At 48.7% G+C, this 19,053-nt stretch overlaps 1 protein-coding gene across 1 annotated transcript in view; it reads right to left on the reverse strand.

The window, feature by feature from the left end:
* LOC119169676 (ubiquitin-like modifier-activating enzyme 1) overlaps positions 1-19,053 on the reverse strand; it is a 97,789-nt gene that overhangs the window by 41,472 nt on the left and 37,264 nt on the right. The window contains exons 12-19 of the mRNA XM_075885651.1: positions 18,909-18,989; positions 9,505-9,657; positions 7,387-7,552; positions 5,070-5,266; positions 3,833-3,897; positions 2,563-2,614; positions 790-936; positions 319-393 (exon numbers count right to left, since the gene is read on the reverse strand). Coding sequence (XP_075741766.1) covers positions 319-393; positions 790-936; positions 2,563-2,614; positions 3,833-3,897; positions 5,070-5,266; positions 7,387-7,552; positions 9,505-9,657; positions 18,909-18,989 — 936 coding nt within the window. The remainder of the gene's footprint in view (positions 1-318; positions 394-789; positions 937-2,562; positions 2,615-3,832; positions 3,898-5,069; positions 5,267-7,386; positions 7,553-9,504; positions 9,658-18,908; positions 18,990-19,053) is intronic.

Genomic DNA, 19,053 nt, shown 5'->3' on the forward strand with positions numbered 1-19,053 from the left:
GAACGCAGATTACATGAAAGCACATTATCTGCACTGGCATGTTACATGAAGAGAAATGCATGTTGTGTTTATATAAAGCTGAAAGTGTCAACATAAGAAAAAACTAACCATCCTCAGACGATGCTGTCTTGTGCTGATAATATACGAGTAAACACGGTATGCCAGCACAAATGGCGACGAATCACGCCAAAGTATGCTGCTAGACATATAATACATCGAATGACGAATTTCTCTGCTCAGACGGCAACAAATATTGAAACCTCGCTGTGAACTTGTGCCGCTACCAACACCGTCGGCGTCACGCATGTAAGTACTTACGTTGTTGGCGTCGAAATCGATCGGGTGGGGGCAACGCTTGCTTGCCGACCAGAACGGAACGCCCTTGATGGTGAGCTGTGAATGAAGTTTCTTAATTCAGGTCATGTTGTTTCGTGCACTGAGCAAGATAACCTGCGGTCACCATGCTCAATTTTAAGGCTTCTGTGTGTTCCACAAAGTGGTGGACTCGAGCGATGATACAAAAAAAAGTGAGGGGAACGGGTTAGCAAAATATACTGAATAACACTAATGGAACAATTGTTTTATTACCAAGACACATAGTTTAGTATAGAGCATTCATGCGGTCGATTCTGCATAAAAGAGATATGATGTATGCAACATATAAAACAAATGACAATTGCAATGACCGATGAGGCCATCATTGTCCGAAACCCCCACGTTACGAAGCCCTGGAAAGCATAGGCGACATCACTTGTATAACTTGGAAGTCAATTGCAAGCAAACGTTCACCTGTTCCTCGGGATGAACCTGCAGAATTTTCCTGATGTTAGTGTTGTACTGCTCCTGAAAGCGCAGTCTGGCGATTCGAACACAATCGTCGAATACTCTAGGCCGTTCATCCACTAGAATCTTCATGATATCTTGCAGCAAGGCAACCTGCAACGGAGTCACGGAGGTGGAGCTGCTATCATAGATTCCATTGCTTCACAGCTGGTAATACTTCGTGAATAAACGGTTGCTGCCTAATATGTACACAGACAGACAGACAGACAGACACAGACAGACAGACACAGACAGACAGACAGACAGACACAGACAGACAGACACAGACAGACAGACAGACACAGACAGACAGACACAGACAGACAGACAGACAGACAGACACAGACAGACAGACACAGACAGACAGACAGACACAGACAGACAGACAGACACAGACAGACACAGACAGACAGACAGACAGACACAGACAGACACAGACAGACAGACAGACAGACACAGACAGACACAGACAGACAGACAGACAGACACAGACAGACACAGACAGACACAGACAGACAGACAGACAGACACAGACAGACAGACAGACACAGACAGACAGACAGACAGACAGACACAGACAGACAGACAGACACAGACAGACACAGACAGACACAGACAGACACAGACAGACACAGACAGACAGACACAGACAGACACAGACAGACAGACACAGACAGACAGACACAGACAGACAGACAGACACAGACAGACAGACACAGACAGACAGACACAGACAGACAGACACAGACAGACAGACAGACACAGACAGACAGACACAGACAGACAGACAGACAGACACAGACAGACAGACAGACAGACACAGACAGACACAGACAGACAGACAGACAGACAGACAGACACAGACAGACAGACAGACAGACAGACACAGACAGACAGACACAGACAGACACAGACAGACAGACACAGACAGACAGACACAGACAGACAGACAGACAGACACACAGACAGACACAGACACACAGACACAGACAGACAGACACAGACAGACAGACACAGACAGACAGACAGACAGACAGACAGACACAGACAGACAGACACAGACAGACAGACAGACAGACACAGACAGACAGACACAGACAGACAGACAGACATAGACAGACAGACAGACAGACAGACAGACAGACAGACAGACAGACAGACAGACAGACAGACAGACAGACAGACAGACAGACAGACAGACAGATAGACAGACAGACAGACAGACAGACAGACAGACAGACAGACAGACAGATAGATAGATAGATAGATAGATAGACAGACAGACAGACAGACAGACAGACAGACAGATAGACAGATAGATAGATAGATAGATAGATAGATAGATAGATAGATAGATAGATAGATAGATAGATAGATAGATAGATAGATAGATAGATAGATAGATAGATAGATAGATATGGTGTCATGGTGCAATTAAGGGGGGGGGAGGAGGAAGGCACCTGCTCTTGAACATTGCACAAGATATAAAAACAGCCATGGACCTACCAGCCCCTCTTCGACCCTATTTTCAGCTTTCTTCTTCAGCGCGGGCTCTAAATCGACTACTCATATTCACGTCACAACCTTAGCAACGATTCGGTCTAAAAATGAAATTAACTGGTGCTAATAAGTTCTGGTAGTATGCGAGTAAAGTAAATCAGAACTGTCAGAAACGTACACCCTACTTCATCACTTAACAAAAGGTTAAATAAAACATTATTCTAAAATAGGAACGTTCACCTTTTTTGCCACTGGCAGAATCTTCAGTGCGTCGAACAGGAACCGGGCGTCACTGAAAAGGATCACCGAGCAAATGGTTTCAGGAAAGCACGCGAGACATTTCGATTCACTCAAATCGTAGAGGGCTGCCGCTTACTTTCCTAACCTCTAGGTCTCAAAAAAAAAAAAAACAGAAAGATGGTGCATCTGCACCAATGTCAGATTTCATTTTGTGCGTTGACAAACGACAGGATACCATTCACCAGTCATACGCGATGTGCCCTAGTGAAAGGAAAGGGTACCAGTGAGCACTATCCAGTAAGTCGACTATGCGTTTAAGTAGCTAGAGCAAGCACTATACACCACTGTAGAACCATGGACATAGTTAATGCTTATCTGCCACAGGTTTTTGAAAATTTTGAAATCTTCTCCCTCTCTCTCTGTGTGTGTGTGTGTGTGTGTGTGCGTGTGTGCGTGCGTGCATGCGCGTTTGTGTGTGCGTGTGCGTGTTCGTGTGTGTTTAGTAAAAAAGAGGAGTATTTCTATAAGACAATTAAAATGTATACACAGGATCATAAGTAAATAATTATCAAGTGGGCCGTGATAATTGCGACATAGAACAGCTGAGTGCTTGCTGGCGAGACGTCTTGCTGTCTTGATAGCTTCAATTATAGACGCTATATATTCCTAAATAAAATATTTTGCATACCAACCACATTTCCTTAAAGGGGTTGTGAAACGCTCACTCCAAAGCGACAATGCGAAGCCACCGGCTTCCACACACACCATCGGCACTCTCTAGTAGACTTTTTCTGAAATAAATGTTTTTTACCACCACCACCACCACACGCACTAACTAGGTGACGTCATCATAAGTAATGGTTTGCCCATTGAGGAACGCGGAACTCTTCGGTACTTGCGAGTGCGTGCAACCGGGACACTCATCAGCGTCTTTGCCATACGCAATCAGCACTACCTTGAAATCTGACGTCATATTAAGCGGCCCTCTTGTGGGATGCGCACCGCGTATTGCAGAAGCCGATGAGCGAATTTTGAGCGCGCTCGATATGCCATATATAGCTCCCCATTCCTCGATAGGCAAAGCCTCTATGCAGGTGCACTCGGGCTGATGATATAGTTAGCGCATGTGGCTGCCGATGGTGTCGCATTGTCGTTGTAAAGCGGCAGTTTCACGACCCCTTTAATTTACTATTCGAAGGCGTTCACAGGTTTCTATAAATATGTTTTGAATTGCCTCTGTGCGATGCTGACCCGACGGCGTTCCACTCACCTCATGTATTTGACAGCATTCACTGCACTCGTCTTGAAGAGACCCTCGAACTCATCGCGGGCCCACTGCGGAAAAAAAAAAGAAAGAAAACGAAACATTGATTTCGTGTTTCAGTTCCCTTCATATTCAATTCAATTTTCATCTCTCGTTAATTCGTAGCAGATGTCCTTCCTTCCGCGTGAATACTCATCCGCCACAGTTGTCCTTCGCCAAATACCCTTCGCCACAGTTTTTTTTTCTTTAGCCTTGTGCGCGTAAGCGCTTTAATTTTCTTATTTGTGGGTTGGTTTTCGGTGCCGCCGTATTGGTATGTTGACTTTGCTGTTTTGAATATTCAACAACTAAACAAACAGTCCTATGGACTGATTGAAGCCTACCCGTGAAAGCAGGTAGGTTTGTGACCTTGATATGCATTATGTCATGATATACAAGAAATAAAACAACATTAGTTTACCTCCTAAAGTTTCCGTGCTTATGTGTCTGATGTGAACTTCTCGGTAAAGGACATGTATTACTAGACTGTTTAGCACGCTCAATGCCTGAAGAACACAATGCGCGGCGCGTCGGGTGCGTAGCGGCTGAGGCTGTAGCGCACAGCGTTAGTTTATCGTGCGCAGCAACCGAAATGTGGAGTGCGCTTCGGCATGAACAGCCTTGAATTCGAGTGCTGCTCCGTGCCATCTGTAAGCGAAGAAATGAACTGCAGTAGCCGATGGACACGGCCTTTCTTCGCAGCAGCCATGTCATCGACGCTCGCAGCCATCGAGATCTTGCGAGACAGTCATCGGCAAGGTACGCAATGGCCGCAGCGAGCGCAACGCAAGCGCCGAGATCTAGCGTGCGTCTCTCGTGTGCGCGCAAACGCACGCATCTCTCTTGGGTTCAGCGCATGCGCAGTCTTGCTCTCTCTCGCCCGTTGCATGGGCACGGCCGTTGCGCACGCTGAACTAGAGCTCCCTATTATCGTACTGCTATAGTACGCCTACGGGAAATGCGAGGCGTAAAGAAGCGCGATAAAGCGTTTAAGAAATACTCAGGTTATTCAATTCTCGAAGACCAATTCCTTCTAAAACTCTCTATTATCGTACAGCTATAGTACATCTACGGGAAATGCGAGGCGTAAAGAAACACGAGAAAGAGTTTAAGCAACACTCAGGTTATTCAATTCTCGAAGAATCATTTCTTGAGTGATTCAGTGTGTCAAGTGAGTTTGCCTTGATGATCGAAGCTTGCGTACCTCCAAAGTGTGCTCTATTTTTGTGGGAAAGTACTTGATGGTGCAGACAGGCACTGACGTCTCTGCTGAGTCCTGGGAGCAAGAGTAAGTCTCGGTCAGTAACGGGATGACCACCTGGACGCTGCCCTTGGTGCCCTCGGTGCCTGAATCGAGCATAGGCTTGCAATAGTGCACGCATCGACGGTCCATGTACCGACCTGCAGAGTACATTTTGCATCCTTTTAACTACACACGCCGTCAGTTTGTCAGAAACTGATATCCAGAGTGACTTGACTGTGGAAGAGAATAAAAAAATACTCAGTTGGGCAACCAGTACCCTAAGTAGCGTGCTGAAGCGGGCTGTTTGGTAAAGCAATGAATGGGGCTGGTTGGTATACGTTCGTACTGGAATACGCTTCGTATAGACAAATTCCACCAAACTTACGTCAAGAAAATGCGGTGGCGCTGTCTTGGTAGGCAAAAGACGCTCTGCTCTGCCTACCGCGGATTTTAGCTGAGTTTTCAATGGTGCAAGTGGTGTTCTCAGTCAAGCAACGAGGAAAAAAAATGGTATGCCGACGAACTGCGTCGCGGTTAGATGCGAGTCGCGTCTCACAACTTAATTTTGTTTGTTGGCGCACATTGCAGCCCTCGGCGCTTATGGCGAAATTTACGTGCGGACGTCGCTATAATTTTACCCATAATGTCGACATGAGCCTACTTGTGCTTACAAAGATGGGATGGGTCTAAGTAACTCAACTAAATAACAACTCACAGAGTCCTTTATATAGGTGGTCGGGTGATAGGGTGATATAGCGGATATAGGCGACATTGGTGATTGCGGTGTTTGATAATATAGGATTATATATCCTCTGTATTGGGGATTCATTCTACAGATTCTTTATGTATAGATATACATTGGCCTAAAACTACTTCCAAGCGAAAATAAACTTCTTAATGTATACATATTGATCCTCCCTCGCCTCGTACGGGAAGCTTTCCGAATCTAACATAATATTTCTGTGCCCTTGCTATTGCACCCCCACTCATTGACCATGCAAAGATGTTTTATGGATGTCATATGCAACATGAAAAACGGGTCACGACGATGTCACAATTTAGGGCAATTCGGGACATAACGTGGCGACGTCATCACAGGATCACTTTTTTCATCTCTCAGGTTCACGTCGAGGGTCAATTTTATTGTCTGATGAGGTATTTAAGACTTCCGGCTTAAATTTGGACATAATGGCGCCATGCGCGTCCACCTGTGATCTCATTGTCGCTCTTTAGTCAAGGAGCTGCTGCGCAGTCGAAGCGCACTTAGAGACCTTGACGCTGTCCATTTATGAACACGAAGCACATTTATGAACTTAGCGCACTGTCCCAACCTGAATTGCGCTGGTCGGTACATTACTGAAGCAGCCTGCAGAACCTATCTTTGCATCGTTCTTAGCTGTGTTTTTTCCTCGTGTTCGGCAGTATTGCAGTGGTTAACTCGACCTAATTTAAGGGTGACCACAGGTGACAGCAAGAGTAAGTGTGGCTGCCAGGGAGGCCTCGCTGCAGTTTCCCGAGGCTCTTTCTCGGGAAATGCACAAGCTCGCATATGCAATGTCACAGTTGCGTGCACGTGTGCTTCTCAGAAACATTTTTCTATGATTGAGCAAATTACCATGCGATGAACTTGCAGAACAGGTGAGTTTAAAACAGACGCCAAGAGTAAGACGTTCACCTTTTTAACCAAGATGCGCTTCTTACTAGCCTGTATCAAAGTCACAGAGTTTCCAGTTTTTAAACTTGGTTGCGCTGAGTGAAAGACAGAACTTCCGCCAGTGACCCAGATACTTATTGTGCTGATGAACAAATACTTACTGAATTTAGGCTCTGTCATTTGCGTTACGAAACCTACTGAGTTGGCACAGAGTCACACCAGTTTCTAGATATTCATTTGAGAAGCACTAAAAAATGTTATGTCCTAGAAAAATAACAAAAAAAAACAGAAACGCGTGTCTTTATCTACTTTCCATCTTTCGTGCGTCGTCTTTCCAGCTACTTTTGTTCTTCACAACAAATAACGTGGTTATCTAAGCGTAACTCGAACAACGTCGCTATTTTACAGCTATACTGTCATATTTTGGAATTTGACCACCGTTGAATTCCGCCATCGCTTGACTGGATCTGTTCGAACGCTACTATGTCTAAATCCAAACCCTGCCTTACCCTGCACTCTTGCCAGGATTGCTCCGACTGTACACACAGATTACTCACCACACAATTATAACTAACGGACGACTTCATTGCAGTTTTCGCACAGTAATCAACCGGTTATACTCACGCCCTTCAACCTCGTCCAGCGCGAGGATCACGCCGTTCAGGCACTCGAAGAACCGGTCGTCGTACATCTTCTCCGTTTCTGGTCCGATCTTCAGCTCGTGAGGCACAATGCACAGGTCCGGATTGATCCGCACAGCAGCCTCCGCGGCGGCAACCGATTTCGGGCGCTGGAGTATAAGGAAAGCCAAAAAAGAAATCGGGTATTCAACATAACAGCTGTACTGCAGCACCAACTGGTTTGTATGAATTGCGAGGGCACTTCATCTCACACGCAGAAGGTCGCTATAAGAAATGCGTTTTCGAACACGTGACCACCGCGAACTCGCAGCACGGAACGATTTTTTTTTATGCAAAGCATTTTCTTTTTGCGTTCTGCAAGCACTTTTGGTTATCTATCTATCTATCTATCTATCTATCTATCTATCTATCTATCTATCTATCTATCTATCTATCTATCTATCTATCTATCTATCTATCTATCTATCTATCTATCTATCTATCTATCTATCTAGCCGCTACGTCTGGGTGCTCACGTGATGACCCCCTTAACTTGGTGCGAACGAAAATCAGTAGGCAGAATAAGATGGCCTGACGAATATGACGTGCTGGTCAAGACATCAAAAATGCCGCGCCGTGGTGGTTTAGTGGCCAAGGTACTCGGCTGCTGACCCGCAGGTCGCGGGAATAATCCCGGCTGCGGCGGCTGCATTTTCAATGGAGGCGAAAGTGCAGTATAGGCCCGTGTGCTCAAAATTAGGTGCACGTTAAAGAACCCCAGGTGGTCGAAATTTCCGGTAGCCCTCCACTACCGCGTCTGTCATAATCATGTGGTGGTTTTGGGACGTTAAACCCCAGATATCAATCAATACATATCGCAATACCGTCGTGTGCGTCACCAAACAGTGGTCGCCAGACAGTGTCCCATACCAACGGACGGTAGGCGTGTATTTGCCATAGGTGATTGATGCTTTATATCTACCCAGGAACGGCGGGACAACATATGTGTAACTTTAACGCTTAAGCGTTAAGAAAAAGCTCCCATGGGCCGCGCTGACTGGATGAATGCAACCAGTAGATGTCAGTGCCTCAGCAGGAATCGAACCCAGGCATTCTGCGTGGCAATGAAATATTCTACCAAAGAGCCACCCTAGGTCTCGGATATACTTTGCAAACAGACCCTAATAATCGTGTAACGTCAATTGTGGTGTCGGTTCTGGCTAACCAATTTTATAAACATTACATATGTACTCCTATGATACAGCCATCATGTCGGGTTAACGTCAATTGTAGATAGGTGTCATCTGCTTAATTTGATTTATGTAGCAGTGTCCAGGGCTACCATCTTCTCGAGCACCAGTGCTTCATATTATCTTACCACTTCTGGTGTTGCTAATATCAATGTTCCAGATGACATTGTTACGCAACTGTATTCAACTGGTAATATAAAACTTACGCAGCTGTTTAACGCATGCATGTGCGTGGATCAGTATAAATATTTAAGGCCCCTTCATAATGTTTATCCCAGTAAAAAATATAAAAGACATTCACCCACATCTTTGCATAACGTCGATTGGCACGGTACGTGAGATTTACCTTTTTTTATATAATGACTGCTTTCAACAATATACGTTCTGTACAGATGATACGTTCGCGGGTTCACGTCTCAATAGCAAGACTAACGTGTTTGTACGAGTATAACCAGATCCCCCGAGTGAACCGAGATAGGCGCTGAAGTGTTTGAAATCGTCACGCTATAAAGGGAGAGGAGTGGCATTTCGGCGACGTGCTCACCACCATTTCCAACATACGGACCAGTGTTGAAAATAAGTGAATCACATAAGTACATCAGGACACCCGACCTATGTGAATAACACAGAGAGAAACCGCTGCAGTATCTTGGCATGGAAAAATGCGAATGCTTAGTGCACTGTGCTTAGAACGTACCTAGGGCGCATAGCTTGCTGGGCTAGGAAGGCTTTACCCCTTAACCGAATAAGTTCACTTAATGTTCGAAGAATTCTTATTCCATATCTCTCTATCCTTCGTCATATGTATACAATGTTGAGCAGTACGTGCGCGGTCCACATGCAATTGAATGTAATGGTGGTGGACAACTCACCCCGACGTCCTCGGCCCGAAAGAGGAACTGCCTGTTGAGGTTGGACCTCTGCACCTTGTCCGAGTCCGTGACGTAGACGCAACCGTCGAATGCCCCGACGCCCATCATGGCTATGTTTTTGAGAAGTTCACACCCAATGGCCCCGGCTCCGACCTGCTCATATAATTCAAAAATTAACGCTGAGAATTACAATGAACTCAACAGCATAGAAAATTTTATCATTCCAATTCATGTTTTCCTGTATGGATTGAGTGTTTTTTATAGGCATTCGAAGCAATTGTGAAGAAGAAGATGTGCCTGCAGCGAGCAGCATCGCCAACGCCTGGCTCTCTCGGCTCGTGCTTCGGTTCGTTGCTGTGCCGATCGCTGGACGGTTCATCACGCTGTCTCGTCGCTGCCTTTAACGGCTAATAAACCTCTTCACATTTGGTGGAAGGTGCTGTTAATCCCCGTTGCTACACCCTGGAGCTGCGAAGCCGCACGCTACCACCTGTCATGACTACCAACGCCACTACATCGACGCCTTCGCTCCAGTTCAACTGCCCTGGCCATCCCAGGCTACGGGAGCCGAAGGTCTTCAGCGGTGAGGATGGGACCGACGTAGAAGACTGGCTCGAGCACTACGAACTGGTGAGCGCCAACAATAAGTGGGACGAAGCCGACAAGCTGGGCCACGTGATATTTTATCTCACTGGCGTCGCCGAATTGTGGTTTAATAACCACAAACACAACATCCCCACATGGAGCGTCTTCAAGACGTCATGTGCTGAAGTGTTCGGTCGGCCGGCTGTCCGCAAGCAGAGGGCAGAACAGCGCTTGCGCGTCCGCTCTCAGCAAACTGGCGAGACCTTTACCAGCTACATTGAGGACGTCGTCGACCTTTGCCGACGTGTGAATGACACCATGCCCGAATCTGACAAGGTCAAAAACATCCTGAAGGGCATCGACGACGGCGCATTTCAAATGCTCTTGGCAAGGAATCCGAGCACAGTTTCCGAAGTCGTCAGCTTGTGTCAGAGCTACGACGAGTTGAACAAGCAACGCACTCTGACTCGGCAGCCTCAGCATGGTGGTCAGTCACTGTGCAGTTTTGACACCCTGCCCGACAATTCACCGCTGCTTCAGCAAGTTCGAGCCTTCGTCCGTGAGGAAGTCGCCCGCCAACTTTCCCTAGTGCCCTTCACTCACGAGACCACCACCCGTCTACCTGCCCCGCTTCGCACTGCTATTTCGGAAGAGGTTGCCCAAGCTGTTCCTGTTGCGCACCACGAGCCGCCTCTATCCAGCCTTGCCCACTGCCAGCGTGCCGCGCAGCTGGTAGGCCCTCCTGTCGCCTATCCGCCAGCGGTGCAGCCTGTGGCCGCGCCCCTAACGTATGCAGCGCAGCCTGTGGCTCCTCCTGTCGCCTGCTCGCAAGTGATACAGCCTGTAGCAGCGCCGTTCACATATGCAGACGCTGTGCGTAGGCTTCCGCAACCACCCTATACCTCGCGCTCACAGCCCGCACACCCGGCTGCTTATACTGCACCTTGGGCGGCCCCACCAGTAGCCAATTCTTGGAGGACGCGTGATAACAGACCGATATGCTACGCCTGCTTTACTCCCGGACACGTTGCCCGCTACTGCCGCCGTCGACCTCAGACGTTCGGCGACTATGTCCGATCGTCGCAACCCGGCAGCCAACCCTTCGCGCAATACGGGCCGGTGTCGTCACCTCGCTATGCCCCTCCTAACGACCCCGACTTCGTGACGTCGCGCACACCCTCTCCTCGTCGGCGATCACCCTCCCCAATGCCTCGCCGGCCCAGACCTTCTGACCAGGAAAACTAAGCAACGCAGTTCAAGAGGCAAGAACTGCGCCGTTTTCGAACTGTCTAAGCCCTCGCTCCTCTCCTGCTAACGTGGTCGCAGTAACTATTGAAGGTTATTGTACTTTCGCCCTTGTCGACACTGGCGCCGCTGTTTCTGTTATTGCCGCTAATCTCTGCCGTTTATTACGCAAAGTAACGACGCCGCTTTCGGGACTGTCGCTTCACACCGCAAGCGCACAGCAAGTAACGCCTCTCGCAGCTTGCACTGCAAGAGTCTCCATCGAAGGCATTCTTTACATCGTGGAGTTTATTGTTCTTCCTGTCTGTTCGCATGACGTCATCCTCGGGTGGGACTTCCTATCCCGCCATAATGCCGTCATAGACTGCGCACGCGCCGAAGTTGAGTTTTCACCCTTGTGTGATGTCCCATTACTGGACGCTCCTCATCAGCCGCCGAAGTTGCTGGTTCATGAAGATACCGATATTCCGCCTGGAAATTTCGCCCTTGTTCCCGTTTCATGCAACGCCTACACTGACGCTACAGTTCTTTTTATGCCTTCCGATATCTTCAAATGTCGTCGAGCTTTGCCGCTGCCGTTCGCAACAATTGATCTTGCCGCCGGAAGAAGCAACATGTTCGTAAGCAATCCGCTTTCCACACCTGTCACATTGCTTGCGGGGGAATGTCTCGGCCGCGTGCAGGATCTCGACCCTTCGTTTTTGTTTGATGTCCCGGACGACTACTGCGACCACCCCAAAGCACTGTCGGCACTCGGGGAGTCGTCCGATGATACATTTTCCAGCGCCATCGCCGACACTCTCACTCCCACCGAACATGCCGACCTGCTGAATCTTCTGCGTGAGTTCAGGAGTTCGTTCGATGTGTCGCAACCTCAACTGGGCCGCACATCACAAGTCAAACATTATGTTGACACCGGCCTACACCAGCCACTGCGTCAAAGACCATACCGTGTCTCCGCTGAAGAGCGCCGCGTCATCAACGATCAAGTTGAAGATATGCTTCGTAGAGACGTCATTCGACCATCCCACAGTCCCTGGGCATCTCCCGTCGTCCTGGTGCGTAAGAAAGACGGATCTATCCGATTTTGCGTGGACTATCGTCGTTTGAATAAGATAACCCGCAAGGACGTCTATCCTTTGCCGCGCATTGATGACGCCATTGACACCCTTCACGGAGCGGAATTTTTCTCGTCGCTAGATTTGCGGTCTGGCTACTGGCAGGTCCCAATGGCAGAAGCCGATCGCCAAAAAACGGCATTTATTACACCAGACGGACTATATGAATTTAACGTCATGCCCTTTGGGCTTTGTAACGCGCCTGCCACGTTTGAGCGTCTTATGGATAATACGCTACGTGGCCTCAAATGGAATATGTGCCTCTGTTACCTCGACGATGTCGTGGTTTTCTCCCACGACTTTCCTACGCACCTCCTTCGCCTCAGGCACGTTTTGAGTTGTCTGACCAACGCTGGTCTGCAGCTTAACCTGAAAAAATGCCGCTTCGCTGCACGCGAGCTCGTCATCCTAGGCCACATCGTGTCCAAGCACGGCGTATTACCAGACCCAGCAAAACTTCGAGCAGTCGCAGAATTTCCCAAGCCGACGACCATGAAAGAACTTCGCAGTTTTGTAGGCCTATGCTCCTATTTCCGGCGCTTTGTTCGAAATTTTGCATCTATCATGTCACCGTTAACCCAGCTTCTTCGCGGTGACGTGAACCTCACCTCCTGGTCCCCTGCGTGTGACGTTGCCTTCACTACTCTGCGCCGTCTGCTCACTTCCCCACCTATTCTTCGCCACTTCGACCCGACGGCTCCTACCGAAGTGCACACCGACGCCAGCGGCGTCGGGCTAGGCGCGGTTCTCGCTCAACGAAAGCCCGGCTATTCAGAATACGTTGTAGCCTACGCTAGCCGCACTCTGACGAAAGCCGAAACTAATTACAGCGTGACAGAAAAAGAGTGTTTGGCTCTGGTGTGGGCGCTTGGAAAGTTCCGGCCGTACTTATACGGCCGCCCGTTCGATCTAGTAACTGATCACCACGCGCTTTGCTGGCTCTCCACGTTGAAAGACCCTTCTGGCCGCCTTGCGCGATGGGCACTCCGCATCCAGGAGTACGACATTCGCGTCGTATACCGCTGCGGACGCAAACACTCTGACGCTGATGCCCTGTCCCGCTCACCTTTACCACCAGATCAGACGTGCGGAAACACTTGCCTCCAGACCTTGTCATCGCTAAATCTCGACTCGATTGCCACCGAACAACGTCGTGACCCGTGGATCGCCTCTCTTATCGAATATTTATCTGGCACGCCCAACCTTCCAGTATCTCGATCCCTCCGACGTCAAGCTTTCCATTTCGCCATCCGCGATCAACTTCTTCATCGACGCAACTACGCTCCCGATGGCCGCCGGTGGTTGCTGGTCATTCCACGCACTTTACGATCGCAAGTATGCGCCTCCCTTCACGACGATCCACAATGTGGCCACGCCGGAGTGTTCAAAACATATGAACGCCTTCGCCATCGCTATTACTGGCGTGGCATGTACAATTTTGTACGTAAATTCGTGCAGTGCTGTCCTGACTGCCAGCGACGTAAATCAACACTGCCACGTGCGACTGGCGCATTGCAGCCACTTCCATGCCCTGCCAAGCCATTTGATCGCGTCGGCGTTGACCTCTACGGTCCCCTTCCATTGACACCAGATGGTAATCGGTGGATTATAGTGGCGGTTGACCACCTGACACGCTACGCCGAAACAGCCGCTTTGCCGAGCGCTACAGCTCAGGATGTCGCCTCTTTCATTTTGCAACGCTTTATCCTTCGACATGGTGCACCTCGAGAGCTCCTTAGTGACAGAGGCCGCGCTTTCCTTTCCGAGGTCGTCGAAACTCTGCTTTCGGAATGCCACGTCATTCATCGGAAAACGACAGCATACCACCCGCAGACTAACGGACTAACGGAACGGTTCAACCGCACGCTAGGTGATATGCTCTCAATGTACGTGGCATCTGATCATAGCAACTGGGACCGTGTTCTCCCATACGTCACGTTCGCATATAACACCGCAGTACAAACCACCACGGGATTCTCACCTTTCTTTCTTCTTTACGGACGTGAGCCTTCCCATACAATCGATACCCTACTTCCCTACCGTCCTGATGCTTCCGAGTGTCCACCTATCTCCGATGCTGCTAGACAAGCCGAAGAGTGCCGCCAGCTCGCCCGTACGTTCACGTCGGAAGAGCAACAACGCCAGAAAGAAACCCGTAGCACCTCTCTTCCGGATCCCAGCTACGCCCCAGGGTCTCTTGTGTGGCTTGCCATCCCATACCAAACACCGGGACTCTCCTCGAAACTTGTCCCCCGGTACGAGGGGCCTTACACCGTTTTGGAGAAAACCTCTCCGGTTAATTTCCTAATTGAACCAGTTTCCCGATCGGACGACATGCGCCGGCGTGCACGTGACATCGTCCATGTTTCCCGACTGAAACCGTACCATGAGCCTTTGCCTGAAACTTCTTAAGTCGCCAGGATGGCTCCTTTTTCAGCGGGGGCGATTGTGAAGAAGAAGATGTGCCTGCAGCGAGCAGCATCGCCAACGCCTGGCTCTCTCGGCTCGTGCTTCGGTTCGTTGCTGTGCCGATCGCTGGACGGTTCATCACGCTGTCTCGTCGCTGCCTTTAACGGCTAATAAACCTCTTCACACAATAAAGCAATTCTGCTCGGCGAAAAAAGCCCTGCTACGTATCTATATATACACTAATGTTCTTAAATTGTGGAATTAAGTTCAAAAAGGAAAAGTCACGGAAGATAAACGATACGTGAACAAAAGAAGCATGCCGCGTAGTGGTGTATACTCTCCGTCCACAAGTCCAGCGGCATCAACGGCACCTTATTGCCCGAGGTCAGACGATATTTGTACCTACGAACTATGCTGGTGTGCGCACATTTTGCAAATATGGACCAAAGTTTTTATATTACGCTTGCGTGGCTGACGTAACACCAGTGCTATAGTAGTGGCTTCGGTCTGCCTGGTGGAGACCCATAGCATAGAAGTACAGTTTTCAGATACACTAAAACATTGATTGACGTCAACCAAGGTGAAAAATAATAACTGACGTCTAGGCTCTCTCACGCAAACCGTGTTCAGAATTAGTCATTCTGGCTAAGGCTTCCGCGTGCGTGTTTGAACTCCAATAAATATCCTGCACCTTAGAGCACACCACTGTTTCAAGCAGTGTTTCATCTCGACCAATGCAGACTTCATCAGGCCCTCGACCTTTATAGGCAGATTAGTGCCAGAACATTTCGGACTGAAATCACGCAGCATCTCGTGTACAAATGCTGGTAGTTATTCTCTAAGCACTTGGAGTGATTACAGCAAAACGATGGTGATACGAATTTCGCGGAGTTACTAAAAATATTTGTACTACCAAAAAATGCAGGAATTTATGACGCAACAAATAAAAGCTGGAGCATGGTTTCATTCATTGTGTCTCAGAGCCAGTGCCATGTCAGAAAGAGCTCTAAATGATTGCTAGTGAAGTTTTTGGACCATGTCTGGATTATCTATATACGGATCGTGCGCGTGTGTAATTAATTAACTAGATGTCTCGTGGCGTGCAACAGCTAGTAGTCCCCTAATCTTGGTACGCTTTTTGTTCTAATTTTAGTACGCAAAAGTGACTTAAGCACCACGCGTTAGATGGAGGTACCCAAATTTTACAACCACTGTCGTTTGTCGATTTCCTTATCTCGGTGGGTGTCAGGGATGTTATTCGGAAGATTTACGGCCATGCCCGCACAATCGGAGAGTTGGAAGGCGTGCGCGCCGTTAACAATAGTGCATCTTGACATAAGGACTGCTGCGTCGGCCCGCCTAGCTGCTTCCCCTAAACCACTTTTACAGCGAAAGCTGTTAGGTGTGAGTGATTTTGAATGAACATAAGAGAAAAGTGAGCCCCGTAACTGTCTCTCAGGGGGAGGACACCTCAACAGTAGCTCACGAGGGGGGGGGGGGGTAAAGGAGGGATTCAAAGGATAGGATTACAAGGTAAAGAGATAGATAGAAAGAGGAAGGAGTGAGCGAGGCGCAGGGACAGCGAACGACATAAAACGACGGAAGTAAAGAGGAGATAGGAAAGATGGACACGGTCGCAGGAGTCCCCGGACGGGGCACTACTCGGCGAGAGCTGGGTTCGGATCCCGGCTGCGGCAGCTGCATTTCCGATGGAGGCGGAAATGTTGTAGGTCCGTGTGTTCAGATTTGGGTGCACGTTAATGAACCCCAGGTGGTCGAAATTTCCGGAGCCCTCCACTACGGCGTCTCTCATAATCATATGGTAGTTTCGGGACGTTAAACCCCACATATCAATCAATCATCAAATCAATCGGCGAGAGCTCTTGTCGGCGTGAGGAGATGGCGTATGGCGAGCCCAGTTGGCCAGAGCTGCGCTGTCGTCGGAGATCGCGGGGGCACAACCGGTCGGCACGAAATACAGAGAGGGAGTTATGGGATCACATCAAGGGTTGTATCTCGTGCCGTAGTTGTCCGCCGCCGCCACCGCCAGAGTTCGTAGCCACTATCACATGAACTAAGAATAAACTAAGCACATAAAAACCACCGAAAACAGAATGAACGAAATGGCATTCGCACCAGGGTCCCATGCATGCCAGCCCAGTAGTCCACCCCTGAGCTACGCCGGAACTGAAAACGCCGTTGCAAACTGACCCTAGGCAGGCTTTATGTCGGGAAAGACAGCGCACTAATGTGCCAAATAAAGCGTTTAATAACAGTGAAGGGACAACCATGCATCACACAATAGGAATTGCGTAACGAGTGAGTCTAATGCTGCAACCCATTACAAAACACTCGGGCGTCATTATTAATCGTCGGCGGCCACAGTATTCAAAGATTGCACAAAATATTTTGCAAGTGTGTGGCGGGTACCACGCTTCTTAGAAGAACTGCAGAATGTATGCCTCCCAACCACACAAATATTATGATAATGTATGGCGTTGTGGTGCCTTGCGAGTATGCTTGTAGCAGTTACCTTAAGAGAGTTTAAGCTCTCCCAGTTTTCATTGTGATTGGGCCTCGCGTTGCACGCATGCATGCCTAGCGTTTTTTTTTCTTTTTTCATTCGGTTCTTGTGCACTTTTTAGGATATTTTATGGACGGGGACATAGCTTGCATTGTCTTAGAAGGCACGTGTAAAAACAGTATACGACGATAGCACGCGTCTGCAAGCTAAAAACGAAGAGAGAGAGAGAGAAAAGGCGGCGACGTGCACTAACGTCATCTGTAATCTAAACGAAAAAAGCACACGAAGGTGCATTAAGGCTCTCCGAGATACATGCGCACAATCTTGGACTCTATGACACATCGCTAGTGGCCCTGCCGCGGTGGTCTAGTGGATAAGGAACTCGGCTGCTGACCCGCAGGTCGCGGGCTCGAATCCAGGCTGCGGCGGCTGCATTTCCGATGGAGGCGGAAATGTTGTAGACTCGTGTGCTCAGATTTGGGTGCACGTTAAAGAACCCCAGGTGGTCGAAATTTCCGGAGCCCTCAACTACGGCGTCTCTCATAATGATCAGTGGTTTTGGGACGTTAAACCCCACATATCAATCAATCAATCAATCACATCGCTAGTGATTTATTCTGATGAGCTGGCGGTACGGGGCGGCACGCAGGGTTCCTGCCCACGCAAATACTTGTCGCGACAGTGCGGGCTGCCCCTGTTTTCTACATGCGCGGTCGCGTATACGTTCGCATCAAGCGTCACGGGTTGAAAATGAGTTTGAAACAACCACACTTCATGGATTAACCTGCGGGCCAATGGGCCTCGGCCGGGGACAAAGAAAAAATCCGACTTCCGAAATGCGTACGAACCGTGAACATATCATCGATGTTTTACTGTACATGTTCAGGGTCGGGGTTCACTCGCGTTGCACTACGTTCCTCAAACGTCTGCGCACGCACAAGCTGCTGGCCGCGCATGCCTGCCACACTGGCCGCATCATGGCCGCATCTCGATGCCACGGGCTACGAGATTTCTCCCAAGTGTCAAGCAGACTGCACATACGTTGCATACTTGAACATAAAACGCACGCAGAAGACTACATAACAGGGGCTCATCCCTCTGAAAAATTGGTTAGAAATATTACTCGCGAACGCTCGTATAGTGAAAAAACTGAACCCTGCACACGAACCCTGTTCTTTTTGAAATAGTCATTCACGATTGACTAGTGCGTTTCTCTGAAGCACACATTGGACCCACTAACGGCATCATCTGCTAGCTGCAATGGGAGCTTCTCTCTCTCTTCCCACCGTTCCCCTGGCTTTGTTAGCGGAGCTGTCTACAACGACCTGTCAAATTCAACAACTCCAGCAATGTTTCCTTTCAGCACGTGGTAGAAGCCATTATTGCATTTCTGTGACGTCCTCTTCATCTGCTCTAAAGTTTGCCTTTCAAGCTGACTGTCTGCGAGCGGTCATTTTCACTATGCTCTAATAAACTAATTGCGTGCCCGTATTAAGAAATCGCGAAATCTAAACGTTTCTCACCACGAAGAATCTCTGTCTAAGCAGTTGCTGCTGCACTTCCTGGCCAAACACGGAGGTCTGCGCACAGTACCGTGAATAGCCCTGCAGGAGAAAAGAAAAATAAAGAATATTTCTGAGCAAAGCACATTGCTGGGCTAGGTGATTT

The sequence above is a fragment of the Rhipicephalus microplus genome, chromosome 2 (genome assembly GCF_043290135.1).
Source record: "Rhipicephalus microplus isolate Deutch F79 chromosome 2, USDA_Rmic, whole genome shotgun sequence".
In the NCBI taxonomy this organism is placed as follows: domain Eukaryota; kingdom Metazoa; phylum Arthropoda; class Arachnida; order Ixodida; family Ixodidae; genus Rhipicephalus; species Rhipicephalus microplus.